This window comes from Dromiciops gliroides, chromosome 2 (genome assembly GCF_019393635.1).
Source record: "Dromiciops gliroides isolate mDroGli1 chromosome 2, mDroGli1.pri, whole genome shotgun sequence".
NCBI lineage: Eukaryota > Metazoa > Chordata > Mammalia > Microbiotheria > Microbiotheriidae > Dromiciops > Dromiciops gliroides.
In genome coordinates, this window is record NC_057862.1 from 606,442,543 (window position 1) to 606,464,781 (window position 22,239).

The window sequence follows — 22,239 nt, forward strand, 5'->3', positions numbered from 1 at the left end:
TCAAATTGAGGCTAGTTTTTTATTTCTGACTTTTTTGTTTGTATATTTTTTGCAGGGCAATGAGGGTTAAGTGACTTGCCCAGGGTCACACAGCTATAAGTGTCAAGTGTCTGAGGCTGGATTTGAACTCAGGTCCTCCTGAATCCAGGGCCAGTGCTTTATCCACTGCACCACCTAGCTGCCCCTCTGACTTTTTAATTAAAGAACAGGAATTATATCATGTTAGTGAAAGAAGAGACCTTAGAGGTTATGAAATCTAATTTTTCATTTTACAGATTGAAATTCAAATTCAGTAAACATTTATCAAGTGCCTACAATTTGCAAGATTATGTACAGTATGCTCAGGTTAAAAAGATTACCACATGGAGGTAGATATGGAGAATTATAACACATTTATAGAGTGCTTCAGAATTCAGGAGGCATTTTTATCAGTAGCTTTGTGAGGAAGGTAGTTCAATTATTATGATGTTCATATTACAGATGAGGAAAGTAAAGCTCAGTGTGCTCAAATAGCTTTCCCATAGTTATATAGTTTGGTGATAGTGATGGGATCAGATCCCCATTCCTTTGTAAACACTCACCTCAGTACACACTCACATGCCCCGTGTGTATGTACATATATATCTGTATATACATTTATGTGTATATTTATGCCTATATGTGTATGCATATGTATATATATGTGTGTGTGTGTGTGTATTTGTATATGTATATGAGAAAGAGGGAGAGAGAGTGTTAATGACCATGAGCAAAAACAATGATATAAACATAGAAAATGAGACATGAAATCTTATCCATACTCTAATTTTTAACAAGGCAGAACCCAAAGAATTAAGAAACAACAAAAAAGGAAATAAGATGCTTTTGTTCTCTCTACCCTTTCTGCCCTCCCAAATTCTGCCAGTTTTGATTCTGTTTTCTGATTCTGTGTGTGTGTTTATTTATGTTGATAAAGTTCTGGTTGTTCTGTAGACTCTAGTTTTTTTTTACTTTTATTCTTGCATGCTTCAGTACATCTTCAAACAGATACCTTTCTCCATAGAGTGGATAAAAGTGTAGACAGAATTCTAGGAAAACGTCTATCTTCAGACTGAAACTTTGGAAGTGAGATTGTAATATACCCGTCTAAATGGAGGGGTGGTATGAGCCTTCTTTCTGAATTGTGACATATAAGAAGGTTGGGTCTCATAGGCCTGTGCATATTGTAGCTGTGCATACAACATTCTAAAATCTTTAGGCAACAGTGGCTTTATCTGGTCTTTGGTGTTCATTTTATTCCCACTTGCATTTCCCAGTATCATTTGGGGTCCCACCACAGTGGAAAGAACTCTGCCCTTAGTTTTAGGAGCCTTGGGTTCTAATCCCAGCTTTGACACTTTTGGTTGTGTTATATGAGTGAGTCACGTAACCTTTCTTAGTCACAGTACACTTGTAAATTGAGGATAGTAATACTTGTACTGTCTACCTAATACAGGGTTATTGTCAGGATCAGATGAACTGTGATGCTTGATCATGATGCCCCAGTGTGGTAATAGCCCTTGAGGGCAGAGTTTATTTTCATTTCTCTCTTTGTACCCCTAGTTTCCAGCACAGTACCTGGCACATAAGTGCTTAGCAAATGACTTGCTCAGTTGAAAAGAATTATTTATAATTCCATTATCTTGTCATTTCCCAATTGTTTTTTATATCATCTTCTTTCCTTCCCATCTTGCCTGGCTTAGAGAACAATCTGCTTACCTGCAGAAAACTCTGGGTTTAGAAAACTCATAGTGTTTAGAAAAATCAAATGAAGTTAAAATTAGGGTAGAGAATGTAGGAGGTATTTGATTTATTTTTTACTTCTGGCCCTTGATTTTCTGCCTAGTTTTCTACTGCCCAGTTTGGATTAGGCCCAATGATAGCTTTGGTTCAAGCTGTGGCCCAGTGCAGATTTTTGGAGTTGATTAGAGCCAAACTTATTGTATCTTGGTACTTTTACACTCGTGTTAATGAGAAAGGATGCATCAGGAAGCCAATTTATATAATGAATACTAGGACAGATGAAACCTTAGAAAGCCTTGGAAGACTGAGGGTATTTGTTGCCCATTATGCTTTCAGAGTGTAGAGATGTGCCATATGCCTTATTCTGTGCAAAGCCCGACACAGTACTACGCACAAATAGGGACTAATAAATGATTCTCATGTGTAGTTCTTGCTTATTGCTCGCTAGCAGAATCGACCACATTTACTGACCCACGTTTTCAAGTGTTTTGAATTTTCAAGGCAAAGCCAAAGAAACCCTGATTTTGTATCATTAAGAGAGACAGCTGTTCATATAACCCAGGCGTGGGGAAGAAGATGACTGGCTTTGCTGCTTTCCAGCAGAATTGTGATAGAATATATTAGGGAACTATGTAGGAAGGGAAGCGATATAGGCAGATCTCATCTGAAATTGGGGTTAGGGATGGTATGACTAAAACACGTGTAATTTGAAAACCTTGTTTGAATGATTAACTGCAGCCTTCTCTACTTGACACTTTTTTAACCTTCAGGGTCATTAAGTAACATTTTCTAGAGTTTCTTCTTTTTTCTCCCCTGTCAAACCTCTATAAGAAATTAACTAACAAATCAAAAGGACACAAATCAAGGAATAGGAAGGAACAGGCATAGCAAGGACCCTGTGAAAATTCTACAAACCAAAGTTTCTTGAAAATTGAGAGTTGTCTTTTTTTATACTAGCCTTTAGAGGGAAAAGACAGCAGTTTATCCTTGTATCAAATTGCCATATTAATCAATTAATATTTATTCTATAACCTGTTTGAAAAAAGAGTATGGGGAAGAGGAAAAGGGAGTCAAGGGCTTCTCTGGTTGGAATGTGTATGATCATCCTTAATTATGGTGTCTAATACAGGCTTTTGCTGCTTTCAACATGTTTATGTTTTCTGACCTTCCCTTTATAGTCAGCCCCATATAAAACTGGGAGTAAAGGTACCAAGGCCCAAAGAGCCAAACAACTGGGATTAGAAGGAGCAGCAAAAACACTACTTGAAAATCCAGGGGCACTTAATCTGCTCTCCTATGTGAAACCCGGTGTGAAAGGTAAGTGTTATATAACACATCGTGACTTGGCATACAGCTTATGTATAGAAACCAATTTTATCTATATTATAAGTTTACTTGGAAAGTATGGCTTCCTATTTTCTCCCTAGTCAAATTCTTTTCCATCACCTTGAATACGAGAGAAGAAAGTGACATAGAAAAACACTTGGGAAATGAGATCTTACACATTCACACACACACACACCCCCACCCCCACAAATATACACTCTGCAATTTAAGGATTAGACAATCTGAAAAGATGGTTTGGGCCTTGTGGTTCATTCAGTTCCTTAGGAAGTTCCAATTACAATTCCAACTACAAGCCTTTAGAGGGTAGTCTGATAACAAAATGCCACTATTTTGTCTTGAACCTCTTAGAATAGTAGCACAGACTGATTTTTCTTTTGCAGTTTAAACTTGTGGCAGACTTGGTAAAATGTTGTCTATTTGTATACAAATGCACACACATATTATCTTTCTTTGGATTATAGGGAAGAGAAATACAATTAAATGATTAAAAGACAAAGCAGAAAGAATTATTTGTATTTGGGATGAGAAGCAAAGATAGAATTTGAATTTACTTATTTTTATGATCATCTTAATTTCAATCTCACTACAGTTTTCTAGCAAGTTGGAACATTTAATTAATCATTTTTCCTGTAAGAATAGTCACTGCCAGGTAATTGTATCCATGATAATTGAACCTAGAGGTCATACTGCATAACTACACATTAAGAGTTAGCTGCCTTGAGCAGAATGGTCTTTATAAAGTCATGGCATTTGTTTTAATGCTGGAGGTTTTAAATATTCATAATTTTATCTTTCTATTTTTTTCCCTTCTGATAGTCCAATAAGCTTGAATTTATTTTGCCTTTTTTGCTCTCAGTAGTACTTTGTTTTAAAATTATGTCCCCAATGGTTAGGTTTTATATAATCGGATCTCCTTCAGTTGACATTGATGGGGAGATACTACCGTTAGACATTGATATATAGCATTTGATGATGTTTGTGATTTATTGGTGAGTACAGCAGTTCTGTATAGGTACAACAGTGGCAGTATACATACTGCCGTAGTACAGCCCTACTTGTATCCTTTCTTTTTCCCCCATTTCTAATTAGAAGTGTAGGGGGAGAATGATAGTCTAAAACAAGAGAAATAAAGTCTCAATGAAAAGGTTCTTATCTCTACTCCTTTCCTGATTCTATATGCATTTCCTCTCATATAATCAACTGCCTTTCCAATGCTTCTCCCCCCCACTCCCCCTTATTCTTGAATATGTAAGAAACGCATTTCATTGTTTTTCTTTTTTCTTTTTTCTTGTTAAGTGACTTGCCCAGGGTCACACAGCTAGTAAGTGTTAAGTGTCTGAGTTCAGATTTGAACTCAGGTCCTCCTGAATCCAGGGCTGGTGCTCTATCCACTGTGCCACCTAACTGCCCCTCATTGTTTTTCAAGTAGGGGAAGACATAGCTGGCCATGAGCAAAGTGGGATGAGGTTCATCTGATGGACTTTATGTTCCAACAGAAATCCTTTACCGTTTTCTTCCCTCCCCACCACCAGTGGCTTTTCCTGAATTTTTTGGTGTCCATTCAGAGTAAAATTGTCCCTGTATAAGGGACCTCCTTGTGTAAATGAATTTTTTAAAAAGCCCCTCAAAATTTCTCTCTTATACTTCTACTAAAACATGTTTAGCCATGTCTTCATGGTAATGTACTTGGTAGTTAGGGGAATAGCATGAGAAAGTTAGTTACCAGGGCAAGAGTTTGCATTTTTTATTTTTTGGAAATTCTTGCTTCCTTAGCTTTGGATTTCTTGTGGGTCTTGTTTTATCCAAGTGCCAACCTTTTTGGCTCTTGAGGAATTGTTTGGTTATGTCAAACTAGAATTATAGTGGAGGGTTTTAAATATGAGCCCCTCACATTGGGGTCCTCTGAAAACTAAGATGGTTTCCCAAAGCAGGTTCAGGAACACCCTAGAGTTCTTATTCTCCTTTTTCTGCCATCATTTTTATTGTGTCTATGAGTTCCTCATTAAACTTTATTTAAAGATAACCTTTGGAGTAGTTTTCCCCATAATCTCACATATGAGGCACTTTGAGCTTCAAGAAATGAGCAAATGATGAATGGTTTTCCCAGATGTTTATACTATAGCCTGGGGAAATCTCCATTAATGTGTTCGAAGAAGTTACCTCTTTGTGTCTTAGGAGAGTTTGCTTTTTCATGGACTTAAAAAAGGACAGAGTAGGAGTATTAATACTGGGTTCCAACTTTTCATAAGGTATTTTCTTTCTCACAGAAGCTCTGCTATTTTTTAATCTTCCCAGTACTTGTAGTCTTCTGGATTACTTATTGTGGGAGGAAAGGGGTTGGTAGTGTCATGTGTATACCTTTAAAGACCTGGCTTTCAGAGAAGAAAGAAGACTTGCTTAAGGTCACATAATAATTAGGTGGGTGAATAAGTATGTTATGCTCTGGGCCTAAGAACTGTTTTTTTGTGAACTGAGATCATGGTCAACAGGACTTGAGTACTTTTTTGAGAAAGTAACATTAAAAGGAGTGTATTCATTACTGACTCACTCATTAAGGGAAAATTATAAGAGTACTAGGGTGACCAGTGCTTTTTGGGGAAGTTTTTCTTCCCTTTCAAGCAGTTTTAGGTTAGTGAGAATGGGTATTAAAGTAATTTAATGTGGGGGCTATTTCCTTATGTCTTTTTATGTTTGTCTATTTTAGATTTTATTTGGACTAGAGATCTATTAATTGTATGTGGGCTCTGAAAAATATTTTACATTTCTCTTTTTTCCCTAATCTTCCTTCCAAAGGACTTTCAACTCTCCAGGAGATTGAAATGGGAGTACAGCATATCTTAGCTGACATGTTTGCTAAAGATAAAGACACATTGGATTTTATCAGGAAACTGTATGTGCTTCTATATTACGGGTTTTTGGTCTGTGGGATTGTGCTGTTAGGTCTTTGGTTCATGCCAATGGCATAGAGTTATGATTAGTTTAATCCTCTGAACATAAATTCATATCAGAAATTTATATTCAGAGGGGATTTTTTTCTCCCTGCCTTTGAATCAGACCTGTGATTTCATTGGTCTGGGGCACTTTGGATGGGGAATGAATCCAGATTTGCTCCTGATCATCACCTTACAGTCTTAGAGAGTTATCTCAGTTAAGTGGCCTGCCTACAGTCATGGAGCCAGTATGTGTCACAGGCATGATTGCAAACCAGAGCTTTCTGATTTGAAGGCCATATCTATATACTAATGTCATTTTGTCTCTCACATACTGTACATTTTTGCAGGTACTTTATTTTTGTTTAGCTCCTTTTTGGTATAGATAAGTATTGTTTCTTCTAAAAGTTTGAATGTTAGGAACTTAACTGCTCAGATACTGTGTGAGTTTATGTTTTACTGAGTTGAACAGGAGAATAATCTATTTCCAAAGAGTTTTCATATATTCATGATAGTTGGTTAAATTTTCTAAACTTGTATCAGAACCTCTTTCATGTCTTATTTTTGATTCCTACACCATAAGAGTAGGCATTGTTTGTAAATGAGTTAGTCATGGTATTAGATAATAAAGAGGCTACTGGAACAAGGTTTTTTTTTGTTTTTTTTTTTAAATTTTATTTTTTTTACAAGAATCTGTCAGGATAGAGGTCAAGATCTAGAGTTGGGAAGACCTGAGTTCAAATGTGGCCTTGCACACTTCCTAGCTGTGTGACCCTGGGCCAAGTCACTTAATTTCTGTTAGCCTGTGTTTCCTCAATTATAAAATGGATATATTAATAGCATCTAGCTTCAGGGTGGCTGTGAAGATAAAATGAGGTGATATTTGTAAAGCACATTGCAAACCTTAAAATGCTATATAAATGCCAGTTATTGTTTTCAGTATAATTATGAGTTAGTTATCTTTAATAAATTTCATGACTGTTGTTGATGACCTTAAACTCATTCAGGCCTATTATTGATCTAAAGATGGACCAGGGGAGATTATAAATAGATAAGCACAACCTATTCCAGTTGCTGACACAAATAAAAAAGCTTATGTTCCACTGAACATCGTTTTGGGATATGCTTAAAATAATTCCTTGGCATTTTGACTAACATTATAAACTATGTATAGTCTTACTGTTCCATTGCACATTTATTTTTAGCTGCTTATATTTGTGCATTATAGGTGCTTACGTAGGTATATTTGTATCCAGTCATCTCTGGCAAAGGTGTCATCGAAGAATGTAAGCGAGAAAGATATCAATAAATTTCAGCTTTACCAGAACTTTTCATGCAACATAAAAAATATTCAGCATCATCAGGTAAATATGTGAATTGATTATAAATAGTGTCGGGGATAGTGATAATACTTAGGATAGTGCTTACAAAGATCTGCGATTTCATTGGTTTGTTTTTTTCTTTCACTGAAGTAGATAAGAACCTCTACAAGTCTTACTAAAAAGTCTTCAGATATTTTTTCCCCAGAAAAATCAGGCTCCTTGTGCCTAATCTTCTTGTTATGAGCCAGTTTGAATTTAGCTAGACTATTCTTTACTTTTAAGTTAAATTTTCCCGATCAACAGAAATCCGTTTTCTTTCCCTCTTGCCTCATCCCATCTCATTGAAAAAAAATAAGAAAAAGAAAACCCTTATAAGAAGTATGTGTACATAATCAAGCAAACCAAATCTGGCGTCATCCATCTCCATAAAACCAGCCATATTTCTCATTCTGTACCCCGAGTCCCTCCCTTCTGTGTTAGGCGGTGTAACGATTGGAATGACGCCACCTGCTGGATACTTACTGTAGAGGAGTTCTGCCCATGAAGGGAAGGTCTTTGAGGGCAAGACCAGGAGTCAGGAAGTGACGTGGGCTAGTGGGAGGAGGAAGGAAGAGACTGGCGCTCAGTCTCGGGCTCTTTCCTTGGGACTCTGGTGGAGAAGGGAGCTAGAAATGCGCTCTCCCTTTAATAGATAGGAATCTAGACCTTTCTCTCTCTCTTTACCAAATTCTTATTCTCCTTAATAAATGCTTAAAAGTCTAACTCTTGCTAAAGCTTATAATTTATTGGCGACCACTCATTAAATATTTTAGACAGACTAGCTAGAATTTTAGCGCTTAACAGCGGTCACTTGGTTGCTTCATCATCCACACTTCGGAACTGTAGTTGCTCATTGCAGTGATCAGAGTTTGTAAATCTTTAAAAGTTTTTTCCTATAACAATATCGAGATTTTATAAATTGATTTTCTAGTTCTACTCACTTCATTCTTCAGAGCATTCTTTTCAGATTTCTCTGAAACTATCCCTTTCAGTCAGTCAGTGAACAAGCATTTACTAAGCACTGACTGTGTGCCTGACTCTGTTAGATGCAGGAAATAAAAAAAAAGCAAAAGGCATTCACTGCCTGCTCCCAAGGAGCTCACTGTCTCATAGGGGAGACAACCTGAAAAGAACCATGCGCAGACAAGACATAAGCAGGATAAATGGGAGACCATCACTAGAGGGAAGGTACTGTAATTAAGGGGGATTGAAAAAGGTTTTATTAGAAAAAGGTGGGATTTCCAGTTGGGATATGAGAGAGGCAGGGAGTTTGAGATGAGATGGGAGAGAGTTAATCATTTCTTATAGTAGTATTTCATTGCATTTATGTCATAATTTGTTCAGTTATTTTCAGTTGGTGTGTACTCCCTTTGTTTTTAGTGTTTTGCTACTAGAAAAAGCTGCTATAAGTGTTTACATATATGGTGGGTCCTTTTCCTCTTTCTTTGGTAGTACTGAGTAAAAAGATGTGCAGAATTTAATGACTTCTTGCATATGGTAGCCAATTGCTTTTCATAATGACTGGACCAATGTACAGCTCTATTATTGCATTATATGCAATGAGGACAAACTAATCCAATTTTGTTTCACCTTTGATAGTGTTGGAAAGGCCACTAGTTTATCCCTATTATGCACAGTGCCTCCTCTTGTTTTAGATACATACTGCTTAACATGTTAAAGAAAAGCCTTTTTATTCCTATATCTTCTAGTATTTATTTATTTATTATTCATTCACCCATTTATTTATTCATTCACTCAACCATTTATTTATCTGTTCATTCACCTCTTCATTTATCTATAACAGAAGTGAATATTGTCTTTGGTAAAAGTCTTTCTGTATCTGTTGATATTTTTATATGATTTTTGTTAATATGTCATTTAGTCTGATAATAATTTTTCTAATATTGAACCCCCCCTTACATACTGGGAACAAATATGTTTTGATCATTTTGGTAAGTTTTGCAATGTTATGAAATCATTTTTAATATTTAAAAAATTTGTATATCAATATTTATAAGGTATATTAGTCCATGGTTTTTTTTCTCTATTATGACTTTTTAGTTTAGGTTTAGTTTAGATCAGTGATGTCAAAGTAAAAAATAAAACGGGACCACTAATCCATCTATAAGGATTCATGTGGACTGTATATTTTATTTTTTATTTATTTTGTGAAAAATTTTCCAGTTACATTTTAATCAGGTTTTGTGCCACAGTTACAAGTGTTGCAGGCCTGCAGACCTGTGGACTCTGTGTTTGACATCTCTTATCTAGGCCATATTTGTATCATAGGAGAAATTTGGTAGAGTCCCTTCTTTTGCTATTTTTGTGAGTGGTTTTTATAATATCGGAATTAATTATTTGAATATTTGCTAGAATTTGCTTATAAATGTATTTCATTATGGGAATTTTTTTTGAATTAATTTATGACTTCAATTTTCTTTTTATGAGATTGAGTTGTTTAAATTGTCTATTCCTTATTCTATTTATCAGGACAGTTTACATTTTTGCAAATATTCTTCCATTCAATTTAAGTTGTTGATTTTATTAGCGTGTAGTTATAAAGAATTGTTTCTAATGATATCCTTTTTTTTTGCTTCTTTTCTGCTTATTTCATTTTTGATACTGGTAATTTTTTTACATTAAAAATGAAATTAAATAATGATTTAATCTTTGTGAATGTTTGCTTCAGTTTCCTTCCCTTTAAAGTGAAGCTAATAATGGCCCTTACCTCTCAGAGTTGGTATGAGGATCAAATGAGGTAATATTTGTAAAGGGCTTAGCACAGTGCCTGGCACATAATACATACTCTATAAATATTAGCTGTGATGATGATATCTTATTAGTTTTTTTCCAAAAAATCTAGCATGTAATTTTATTGATTAATGTTGTGTTTTTTTAAACTTTCAAGTTTATTAATGTCTTCATTGATTTTTAACTTTTTTATTAGTTTATTATTGGTTTTCTAGTTATGTTAAGTTTCATGCCTAATTCCTTGCTCAAATCTTTCTCTCCTTTATTAGTGGAAATGTTTATGGATATCAGTTTTTCCCCTAAGGATTGATTTGATTGCATCATACATATTTCGATATGTTGTCTCACTTTTGTCATTTTCTTTAATGACATATAGATTGTTCCTATAATTTATTCTTTGACTCACCAATTATTCATGCTTATATATATTTAATTTATTTAAGTTTTCAACCTTTGTTTAGATAAAATTTCCAATTGCAAATTTTTTCTCCCTCCCTCCCCTCCCTGCTCCCCTCCCCTAGACAGCAGATAATCTGATATATAACATTAAACATATTTCTGCATTAGTCATATTATACAAGAAGAATCAGAACAAGAAGGAAAAACCTCAAAAAAGAAAACAGCGGCACCCAAAACAAAAGAGATAGTATGATCCAATCAGTGTCTATATTCCACAGTTTCTTTTCTTTTCTTTTTTTTTTTTTTTCCTGGATTTGGAGAGCCTTTTTCATCATGAATACTTTGTGACTTTCTTGTATCATTGGATTGGTGAGAAGAATCTAGTCTATCACAGTTGATCAACACAGTGTTGATGATACTGTGCACAATGTTCTCCTGGTTCTGCTCATCTCACTCATCATCAGCCCATGCAAGACTGTCCAGGTTTCTCTGAACTCCTCCTGCTCATCATTTCTTACAGCACAGTAGTATTCCATTACATTCATATACCACAACTTGTCCAGTCATTCCCCAGTTGATGGGCATCCCCTCAACTTCCAATTCCTTGCCACCACAAAAAGAGCAGCTATAAATATTTGTGTACATGTGTATCCTTTTCCCTTTTCCATGATCTCTTTGGGAAAAAGACCCCAAAGTGGTATTGCTGGGTCAAAGGGTATGCACACATGCTTATATTTTTTAGTGTCTGGTAAATTTTCAATCTTTTTCTCAATGACCTTTTAGTGGATATATGCTTTTATTACATTATTATCAGTAAAGGTGGTGTTCAGTATTTATACTTTTATTTTTTTGTGAAGTTTTTAGTTCTAATAGTTTTTGTAACTTACATGAATCATGTATTGATTCCTTTTTATATTCATTCAGTAATCACCAGAAGTCTGCTAAAACTGACTTGTAAAATTCTATTTAAGTTCTTCTTTCTTGTTTAATTTTTAGTTAGATATCTCAGGTTCTGAAAAGGGTCCATTTATATCCTATCTCTATTATAATTCTTATATATATATATGTCTCTTTGTGCAGCTAGGTGGCGCAGTCGATAGAGTGCCTGGCCTGGAGTCAGGAGGACTGAGTTCAAATCTGGCCTCAGACACTTACTGTGTGACCCTGGGCAAGTCACTTAACTCTCTTTGCCTCAGTTTCTCATCTGTAAAATGGGCTGGAGAAGGAGATGGCAAACCGCTCCAGTATCTTTGCCAAGAAAACCCCAAATGGGGTCACGAAGAGTCGGAGGTGACTGAAACTGCTGAACAACAACAATGACAAAACCCCTTTAACTTTTCTTTAAATATTTAGATACAATATTATTTGGTATGTACATGTTAAGTGTTAAAATGAATTAACTGTCTATGATAGCATTCAGCAACATGTAGTTTTCCTGGTAATCTCTTTTTAAAAACAAAATTTTTGTTGTTGCCTCTGAGATCAGTCCATCAGTAAACATTTATTAAATGCCTATTATGTTGCAGTGGGCTACAGAAGGAGACAAAAGACAGCCCCTGCCCTTAAGGAGCTCACAATTTTATGGTGGAGACAACATGCAAACAAATATATTCAAAGAAGATGTGTTTACAAGATGAATATTATATAATTAGCATAGGGAAGGCACTAGAGTTAAGAAGGGTTGGTAAAGGCTTCTCTGTAAAAGACAGGATTTTAGTTGAGACTTAAAAGGAAGCCAGGGAGGTCAGTAGGTGGAGTTGAAGAGGGAGAATTTTGTAGGAATGGGGGACAGCCAAAGAAAATGACTACCAGAGTTCAGGTATGGAGTGTCTTATTGGTGGAATGTCTCAGAGGCCAGAGCTCACTGTATTGAATAGTACATTTTGGGAAGTAAGGTAAATCAGGAGGGGGCTAGATTATGAAGGAACCAGAGTCAAAGGAATGACAACAGAACATTTTGTATTATCTCTGGGAGGTGATAGGAAGCCACTGGAGTTTATTGAGTAGGGTGGGTGACATGGTTCAACCTGAACTTTAGGAAAATCACTTTGGTGGCTGAATGAAGACTGGATTGAAGTAGGGAGAGTTGAGGCTGTTGTAATAATCCGGGTGTGAGGAGATGAGGTCCTGGATCAGAGTGGTGTCATTATCAGAGGAGAGAAAGAGAAGTATTCAATAGATATTACAAAGGTGAAGTCAACTGGTCTTGGCAATAGATTGGATATATGGGATAGTGAATAATTGAGGATATTTCCTAGCCAGAAGGATTGGGAAGATGATGTCCCCTTCTATAGTAATAGCAAAGGTAGGAGGCAGGGAGGGCTTAAGGGGAGAAGATAATGAGATATGTTTTAGACATGGTTAGTTTAAGATATCTGGGTAGCTAGTTGGTGCAGTGCCAGGCCTAAAGTCAGGAAAATTCATCTTTCAGAATTCAAATCTAGCTTCAGATACTTACTACCTGTGTGAACCTGGGCAAGTCACTTAACCTTATTTGCCTCAATTTTGTCAAGTTTAAAATGTCTACTTAGCCAGGTTGAGATGTCTGAAAGGCAGTTTGAAATGTGAGATTGGAGGTCAGCAGAGGATTTATGGCAGGATAGAAAGATTTGGGAAGTTAACCATTTTGTTGTTTTGTTGTTGTTCAGTTATAGAGATAGTAATTAAATCCATGGGAGCTGATGAGATCACCAAATGAAGTAATGTATAGAGAGAAGAGGGCTTAGGACAAAACCCTGAGGTTAGAGGGTATGATCTGGATGAAGATCCAGAAAAGAAGACTGAGAAGGAGTGATCAGATGAGTTTAGATCATGGTAGCTACCTTTGCTTTTTTGATTTCAAAAGTAATACGATAGATATTGCACTATCCCCTTATTTTAACTCAATATGAGTCTTTATATTTCAAGTGTGTTTCTTGAGAAGAACATATTGTTAAATTTTGCTTTCTAATTCATTCTACTATCTTCTGTTCATGGGTGGATTCATTCCATAACATTTGCAGTTGTGATGTTAATTTAATGTTCTATTTCCCCCCCTCCTATTTACTTGTATTTTTCCTCTTTGTATTCAACAAAGAAGTTGGTGAGAGAAGAGTGTGCTTAGCAATATTTCTGTGTTGCTTCATGTAGTCTGCTTCTTTTCTCTCCTTTTTTCCCCTTCTCCTTTACCTAGTCATAGGTTCTTTTTTTTTTTTTTTTAGTAAGGCAATTGGGATTAAGTGACTAGCCCAGGGTCACACAGCTAGTAAGTGTTAAGTGTCTGAGGCCAGATTTGAACTCAGGTACTCCTGAATCCAGGGCTGGTGCTCTATCCACTACGCCATCTAGCTGCCCCCAGTCATAGGTTCTTAATCTTTTTTCATGATGTCTTGAAAGATGAGAATTTATTTTCCCTGTGACTATTTCACAAATCTACCCTCCATCTTGTTCCTTTACTACCATGCTTCCTATTCCCTGCAGCTTCTTTGTTGGGTTGAATGTATTTCGACACTTATTTTTGTTTTTAGAGGTTTACATATTTTATCCCCTTCTTCATTTCTACAGACTTTTACTTGGTACATGTTGATTCTGTAGGATAAATTTTTCTTTCCTTCCTCCCCCTTTCTTCCCAAGTTAATTCATTTCTCCTCTCTCCTCTTTCTTCTCCTCTCTTTTCCTACCCTTCTTTCTTCCTTTCTTCTTTTCTCTTTTCTTATAAGATAATTAGAACATAGTAAAACCATTCCTAGACCCTTTGACTTATGACTTTTGATAGAGGTAGGTGATTCAGTGGATAGAACCTTGGTCCTATAAGTAGGAAGACCTGAGTTCAAATTCTGCTTCAGACACTAGTTATATGACCCTGGCAAGTCACTTAATCCTGTTTGCCTCAATTTCTTCATCTGTAAAATGAGCAGGAGAGAAAGGAAATGGCAAACCACATTAGTATCTTTCACAAGAAAATTCCAAATGGGGTCACAAAGAAAAGGACATGACTAAACAACAGAAAATGACTTTTGATCACATTATGATTCTGAGGGGACAGTTGTACAACACCAGTTATAACAACAACAATAACATTTATATAGTTTATATAATTATATAACAATAACATATAACAATTTAAAGTTTACAAAGTGCTTTATATATGTTATCTCCATGAGGTAATTGCTGTTATTAGGACCCCCATTTTACATTTGGGAAAATGGAGGCACAGAAAATTTGAATGACTTTCTCAGGGCAATACAGCTACTTTCTGAAGCAGGATTTGAACTCCCATCTTTAAAAAAAATAAGAATAAACCTTTTAATTTAAAGTTTTGATTTCCAAATTCTGTCCCTTCTTCCCTCCCTACCTTCCCTCCTCTTTGGCAGTAAGCAATCAGATATAGGTCATATATGTGCAATGATGTAAAACATCACCATATAGTCATTTTGTTTTGTGTAAGAAAACTTGAATAAAAGAAAAAATGAAAGAAAGTGAAAAACAACATACTGCAATCTGTGTTCAATCAATATCAGTTCTTTCTTTGGAGATGGATAGTATGCTTCATCATTAGTCCTTTGGGATTGTCTTGGGTCATTGTATTGCTAAGAATAGTTAAGTCATTCACAGTTCTTCATCAAACAGTATTGCTGTCTCTGTGCACAGTATTCTCTTGGTTCTCTGCTCACACATATAAGTCTTTCCAGGACTGCTTATCATTTCTTAAAGCACAATAGTATTCCATTACATTCATATTGTAAGGGGCTAAAATTCTAGCTAGTCTAAAATACCTAATGAGTGGTCACCAATAAATTATAAGCTTTAGCAAGAGTATCGACAAAGTAGCAGGGGTTTCCAAATTGTCATTGATTTTTCTAATGCTGTGGCTTTGTCTGTACCACAAATTTACCATAAGGGTTTATTCAACTGGTGAATGATTACATTCAGCTTCTCATCCAAGGTCAGGTTTATTCACTAATACTGATCTAGATGCTCCTGCATGTTTATTAAGGACAATAAGAATTTGGTGAAGAGAGAGAGAAAGGCCTAGATTCATCTATCTATCAAAGGGAGAGTGCATTTTTAGCTCCACTCCCCACCAGAGTTCTGACGAAAGAGAGCAAGAGAGCCTCCTCTTCCTCCCACAAACAAACGCCACTTCCTGACGCCAAAGAAAAGCCGCCCCCATGGCTTGCCCTCAGACGCCTTCTCCTCCTGGTGGAGCTTTCCTATAATAAGTCTCCAGCAGGTGGTGTCATTCCAATCATTACAGTCCTCCCCCCTTTGTTTATTTGAGAAACATGTGTGGTGTTTACTTGATGAAACAGTCAAAAATAACAGAATATAATACCCTATGCTAACAAACTATATATATATATGTATATATATATATATATATATTTTTTTTTTAGTGAGGCAATTGGGGTTTAGTGACTTGCCCAGGGTCACACAGCTAGTAATTGCTAAGTGTCTGAGGCCGGATTTGAACTCAGGTACTCCTGACTCCAGGGCCAGTGCTCTATCCACTGCGCCACCTAGCTGCCCCAAAACAATATGTTAATAACTATAGAAAAGGAAAGTTTGTCCAGAGGGGCGGTCCCTTATGAACCAGTGCTTTGACACTGCCTGCAGAGGGAGGGCCTCTGCATTGTGGTCTACATAGTCGCCATCGTAAGCAAACCTGCTGGAGACTTACTGTAGGAAAGCTCTGCCATATACCACAACTTGTTTACCATTCCCCAATGAATGGGCATTCCCTCAATTTCCAATTCCTTGCCTCCACAAAAAGAACAGCTATAAATATTTTTGTACATGTGAATCCTTTTCCCTTTTTTATGATCTTTTTGGGACAAAGACCTAATAGTAGTATTGTTGGGTCAAAAGGTATGCACAGTTTTATAGCCCTTTGGGCATTGTTCCAGATTGCTCTCCAGAATGTTTGGATCAGTTCACAGCTCCACCAACAATGCATTAATGTCCCAATTTTTCCACAGCTTCTTCAACATTTATTATTTTCCTTTTTTGTCATATTAGCCAATCTTATAGGTATGTGGTGGTACCTTGACTCTTCACTTTTGCAGGAAATGTTCAGTCCTTGTTTGGTCCTATTTTGTATTCTCTGAGTTCTGAGGTTGCCTTCCTTAGGTATTTTTTAGTTTTATATTCTTCAAAGTTCTTAAGGTTGGCTCAGGTCAGGAACCTGCAAATTTTCAATGTACCCTAACCAGGCTAATCAAGGGTAAAGTGTGAGTACTCCCTTCTTGCTTTGTGCTTTGCAAGTTCTGGCCTCTGGATCTGGGCAATACAACTCTAGACTTGACTCTCATTGAAGCTACTGTAGATTTCTGCTTGTCCTATTCTGCTTTGCTCTAGTCACTCAACTGCAGGCCTCAGACAAGGCTGGAGCCTGAATCCACGACCCTGCTTTCAGTTTAGATCACAGAATTATAGCTCACTTCTGTTCTAGATCCTTGCACTGTTCTTCTAGATTCCTTGCATTGGTATGTAGGCTTTATCAAAGAAAAAGTCCGTTTTTCACTTGATGGGATCTGTAGCCCCACTCTAGGGTCAGATTGAGAGCTGCCAGTTGCCTCCTTTTTGCTCCTTGCCCAGCCTCAGACTTGACTTCTGTTAGTATTTGGTACCAGCTCCCATTTTTGTACCAGTGCTGAAAAGCTTTGAATGGTGTCATTCTAGGTAGACCCTGTCCTTAATGCCTGTTGTCTTCTCTTTGTTTCCTATGCTGATTTGGGCTAGAAAAATGACTCATTGTGTTTTTTTATTTAAATTTCCTTGGATTTCACCTCTCAGTTTAGTGTTCTTTCTAAGTTTTTGTTGGAGTAATTGTGGGGTAGAACTGGACAGTATTGCTTCCTCCTAATCTGTTATCTTTGCTGGGCTCAGCTAGACTATTCGCAACTAGACTAGCAGATACACAGTCTGTTACTGAGTTCTTCATAGAATCCTTTCCAGCTTTTTGTACCAGAATAGCCCAGGATCACCCTCCCTCATGCCACCATGAAGCCTTGGAACTGAGTAGAGAGGCAGTAAGGTACAGTGGAAAGAATGCTGGATTAAGGGGTCAGAGAATTTGGGTTCATCTGCCTTGATGAATACTTAGAATTTGTGCAGCTTATTTGGTAGGTTTTTTCACTCTTTTGGCTTTCATTTCCACATATGTAAACATGAGCAGTGGCCTCTAAGATGCTTTGTAGCTCTAAATCTCTGATCCTATTGTTCTGTGATCCTAAGGTTATATGGGATGTTTGTATAACAATAATGATAACATCTTGGCTTCATAGAACAGTTACTTTCTAAGAATTCAAACAACTTTAACCTGGATTATTTAAATGTTATTCCATTATATCCCACAATTTTTGGCGGGGCGGGAGGGGGTGATTAGGAGGTGAACCAGATCTGTGATTTCAGTTGTGTAGGGTGCTCCTAAGTGAGGAATGTCTCTCACCAATGTCTAACTCCAGTATCTCTGAAACTTAATAGTCTTAGAGAGTTGCCTGGGAGTCCTGGAGATGTGAAATGACTTTTCCATAGAGCCAGTCAGAGGTGAGACTTTAACCCAGGCCTTTGTGATACTGAAGCTAACTCCTGATTTATAGTGCAATGCCATTTTATAGATAGGAAAACTCATACAGAGAGCAGTTTAGTGACTTATATATATATATAAAGTATATATATATGTGTGTGTGTGTGTGTGTGTGTGTATTTATATTCCAAGAATCGAACACCTACACTTTAAAAAAAAATTATTTTTTTAAATTTCAAGCTAAGATCTGCCTTATACCTCCCACCACCTTGTTTTCTTTCACCTTTTCTCCCTAAACCTTCACCCTGCTTGAGAAAGCAAGAAAAACAACAGCACTGATAGAAATGTGTAGTCAAGCAAAACAAATTCTCTTATTGGCCATATCCAAAAAATATGTTTCAGCCTACATTCTGAGTCTGTCACCATAATCAGGAGGTGTAGGCAGTATGTTTCATTGTGAATCCTCTGGAATTAAAATTCATCATTGTGTTGATCACAGTTTTCAAGTCTTTTGAAGTTATTTATCTTTTCAATGCACTTGTTATTGTATCAGTTGTTCTCCTGGTTTTGCTCACTTCACTCTGCATCAGTTCATCGTTTTCCCATGTTTCTGTAAAACCATTCTGATGTAGGAGATGAAAAAAGGGTTAACAGGAAAACCTAAGACCCAAGCTTTAATTCAGATATTAGCTCTCAAAGGGATTCAGAACCCAGTTAATGGATAACTTACAAGTCAGAATGCTAGGTTATCGTACCCACAGTGATTAGTACCCATAACGGGAACATAGGGAGAGAGGCCATGAAGACCTTAGACTAAATAAATGACAGGCTATAGAAATTTAGACTAGAAATAAATAAATTAAGATGTTTTGAAACTAAGCATAGGAATCAGAAAAAGACATGTGCAGAAAAGGCCAAATTTGTTCCCAGATTCACTTTATGAAGTAAAAACCCCCAAAACACACCTCCACTGAAAAAGGTACCCACCTGGGGGGTTGTTTTAGGACCCCAGGAACTCCAGATTAGGATTAGCCCTGCCCTGTACCTCCCCAAAGTGGAGAATATTATAATGAGTAAGACAGGCTCTCCCTTGTACCTCCCAAAGGTGGAGATTATTATAATGAGACTGATAATCAATTTATCCATACTATAAATATAACTGTCTTTCCTTTCCTTTACTTATTTGACAGATACCTTTCTACTATTCTGGTTCTCTCCCTGTGGTCACTCACAGTATTGCAATAAAACTTGGGAAACTGAGTGACTGAGTCTTGTATTCTTTTGGGACAACTCATGATAAATTTGACCCCATCATCAATTTCTTTCATTGTTTCTTATAGCAGAACAGTATTTCATCATATATGTATGTATACATATTGAGAAATAATTATTAATAATCAGTATCTTGGGGGACCCAGAGATCTTCCCTTCTTTCTTAGTCTTTTATCCCTCCTCCATTCATCTGGGTCAAACTAGACTTTAGCTCACAAAGGAGTCTTGAGTGGATACTGATCTTTTGTCTAGATAGCCGTAGAATTTATTGATGAGATTAAACCACACCTAGATGAAAATATTTTGCTCTGATCAGCTTGTGTGGGTGTCCTGCGTTCCTTTCTCTGATGTCATCCATGAACTTTTAATATAACCCACCTTTAAATAGTGTCAGCCAATTAGATTTGTTTTCTATGTGATGGACCTATAGTGGAAGGGTATATGAATTGAGACCCAACCACAAGGATGGGGTCTTTGGTTTGAGACTGCCATAGACCTGGCTTTTGTCAAAAAAGGATAAAAAACCTGGACAGGTAGCCATCTGCTCTCTTGGTACCACAAGAAGCTAAGGAGACACTTGGTCAATACCTTAATGGTAGAAATTGATAAATTGATAATTAGCTTACCCAAAACTTGTGTCTATAGTAATTATTTTAACTGTCACAACACACACACACACACACACACACACACACACACAATTTTTACCATAACTTGTTCAGTCATTCCCCACTTGATGTAAACCCTTTTAAATTTCTAATTCTTTCTACAACAAAAAGATCTGATGTGTGTGTGTGTGTGTGTACACACACATACATATACACATATATCACACACACATACCTCTATACCAAGAGCTTACCATTATTAATGTAGAATTTAGTATAGACACCATATTGGCTTGCTTCACTTAAACTCAGGACTCCCAAACTTGAGAGACTGCCAGCCTCAGCCTCCCTGGAAACAGCAATTACAAGCATGTACCACTATGCCCAATCTTTATGGCTGGAAAGCTTAATGTGGAGTCAGCAAGACCTGAGGTCAAATTTTACCTGACACTTTCTAGTTGTGTAACTTTGGGCAAGTAATTTAATCTCTGTCTTCCTCAGTTTCTTCAAATGTGAAGTGGGGATAAAAATGACACCTCACAAGGTTGTTATAAAGATCAAATAAGGTAATGAATATAAAGTACTTTGCAAAGCTTCAAATGTAATGCAAATGCTAACTATTACTATGCTAGCTAATATCTCCCTGATTGACTAGCATAATGTTTGCATATGGGTGCTTAATAAGTTTGTGAATTAAATTTTGATTGGTTGAATCTAGTAAGATGAAATTTAATAAGCATTAACTATAAAATATTAGTCACGGAAACTATATAATTCATACAATGGGGAACATATACCTGCAGGTTACGTGAAAAGGATCTCCGTAGTTTAGTGATTTGTAAGCTTACTAGGAGTCAGCAGGTTGTCATCAGCACCAAATAAATTATTGTGATTTTAGACTTCATTAATGGCTGCATAGTGCTCACAATCATTCTTTTGTGCATGCTACCTTGGTCAAACCACACCGATAATGTTGTATTATGCTTTTCATATTTGAGTATTGTTCATTGACAAGGTGATGTGCATTCAAATGAGGGTAAACAGGACGGGGAAGGCACTTGAAAGGGTCCTATACAAATATTCATCAATGGTCATTTTTTCATCTGTAAATGAGAAAATTTGTGCAGTGAAGATAGTTTTCTTTAAATATTTGGAATTCTGTCCTGTGGAATAGGGATTAAACTTGTTTTGACCCCATGTTTTTACCAGGAGCAGTGGGTAGAAGATACAGAGACATAATAAGGTTTGATGTAAGTAAAAGCTTGAAATAATTTGAGATACCTCAAAATGTTTCTGGTTCATTGGAAGTGTTTGTGCAGAATCTGAATGACTAATTTTCAGTGATGCCATAGAAAATAGCTTTCCTTTTCAGTTTTGAGTTTGATGAACTGGGCTTAGACCTGTCTTTTAACTGAAATTCTTCAAATTTCGTAATTTGTCACAGATTTGCCATTTTGATAAGTCAGCATTTTTCTTTACAAACACAAGAGTGCCATCTAGTGGCCCGAGAAAGTAACAGGTTGCTATAGGGTAATCCTGTTATGAATATGGGGGGAAAATCTTTTTAGCAACACATTGTGGCATATTGAATCCTGCCTTTACTGCCTTTTTTTGGATATCTCTTTTATTTTTTACTTGACTTTTATCTTTCATGTTTTTAAATTTCCCATAGAAACTGTATTCTCTTTGAGAGTAGGGATTATGTTCTTTGTATCAATTATAGTACCCAGCATGTTACTTTGTAGCTAGTAAGGACTTGATAAATGTAGTTTTTCCTTCATATCTCCCTTACTTGGTTGTGATGAAAGTATAATGAAAAATTTTACAAAGCTTTTGTTTTACATATATAATTATTATCAATAACTTTATTTTTATTGTATGATGGTTGACAAGTAAAAATTTTATATAATGTAATAATCACGAATTAATTTAACAGATATTTGAAACATCTGTTATAGGTGATTGGGGATGACAGAGATAAGATATAGCCTCTTTTATTTAATATATTGATTCTATTTTTCCATGAATTATATGTAAAATCATTCAAATTCTGTTTGGGGTTCATCCTGTATAACAGTGTAGTTAAAATATGTATGCTAAACTTTTAAAATAATTTGTTAATTCCTTGAAATGTTACTTGATAACTTGTAGTTTAAAACAGTACTGCCTAGTGAAATAGGAGTTTTTAATGAAAACAGGGACCTATAGGCACAATGCTATGATTGTTTAAACAGTTTTATTCTATATTAGATTTGTTTGTTTTTTTCTGGACTTTTTTTGTTGTTGAAAATTACATTTTAATG

General features: G+C 36.2%; 1 protein-coding gene across 4 annotated transcripts in view; it reads left to right on the top strand.

The window, feature by feature from the left end:
* The window catches only part of SRBD1 (S1 RNA binding domain 1), a 296,284-nt gene that overhangs the window by 32,182 nt on the left and 241,863 nt on the right, over nucleotides 1-22,239 (top strand). For all 4 annotated transcript variants that reach the window (XM_043989808.1, XM_043989812.1, XM_043989811.1 and 1 more), the window contains 3 exons: nucleotides 2,940-3,078; nucleotides 5,902-5,998; nucleotides 7,267-7,402. In XM_043989808.1, coding sequence (XP_043845743.1) covers nucleotides 2,940-3,078; nucleotides 5,902-5,998; nucleotides 7,267-7,402 — 372 coding nt within the window. The remainder of the gene's footprint in view (nucleotides 1-2,939; nucleotides 3,079-5,901; nucleotides 5,999-7,266; nucleotides 7,403-22,239) is intronic.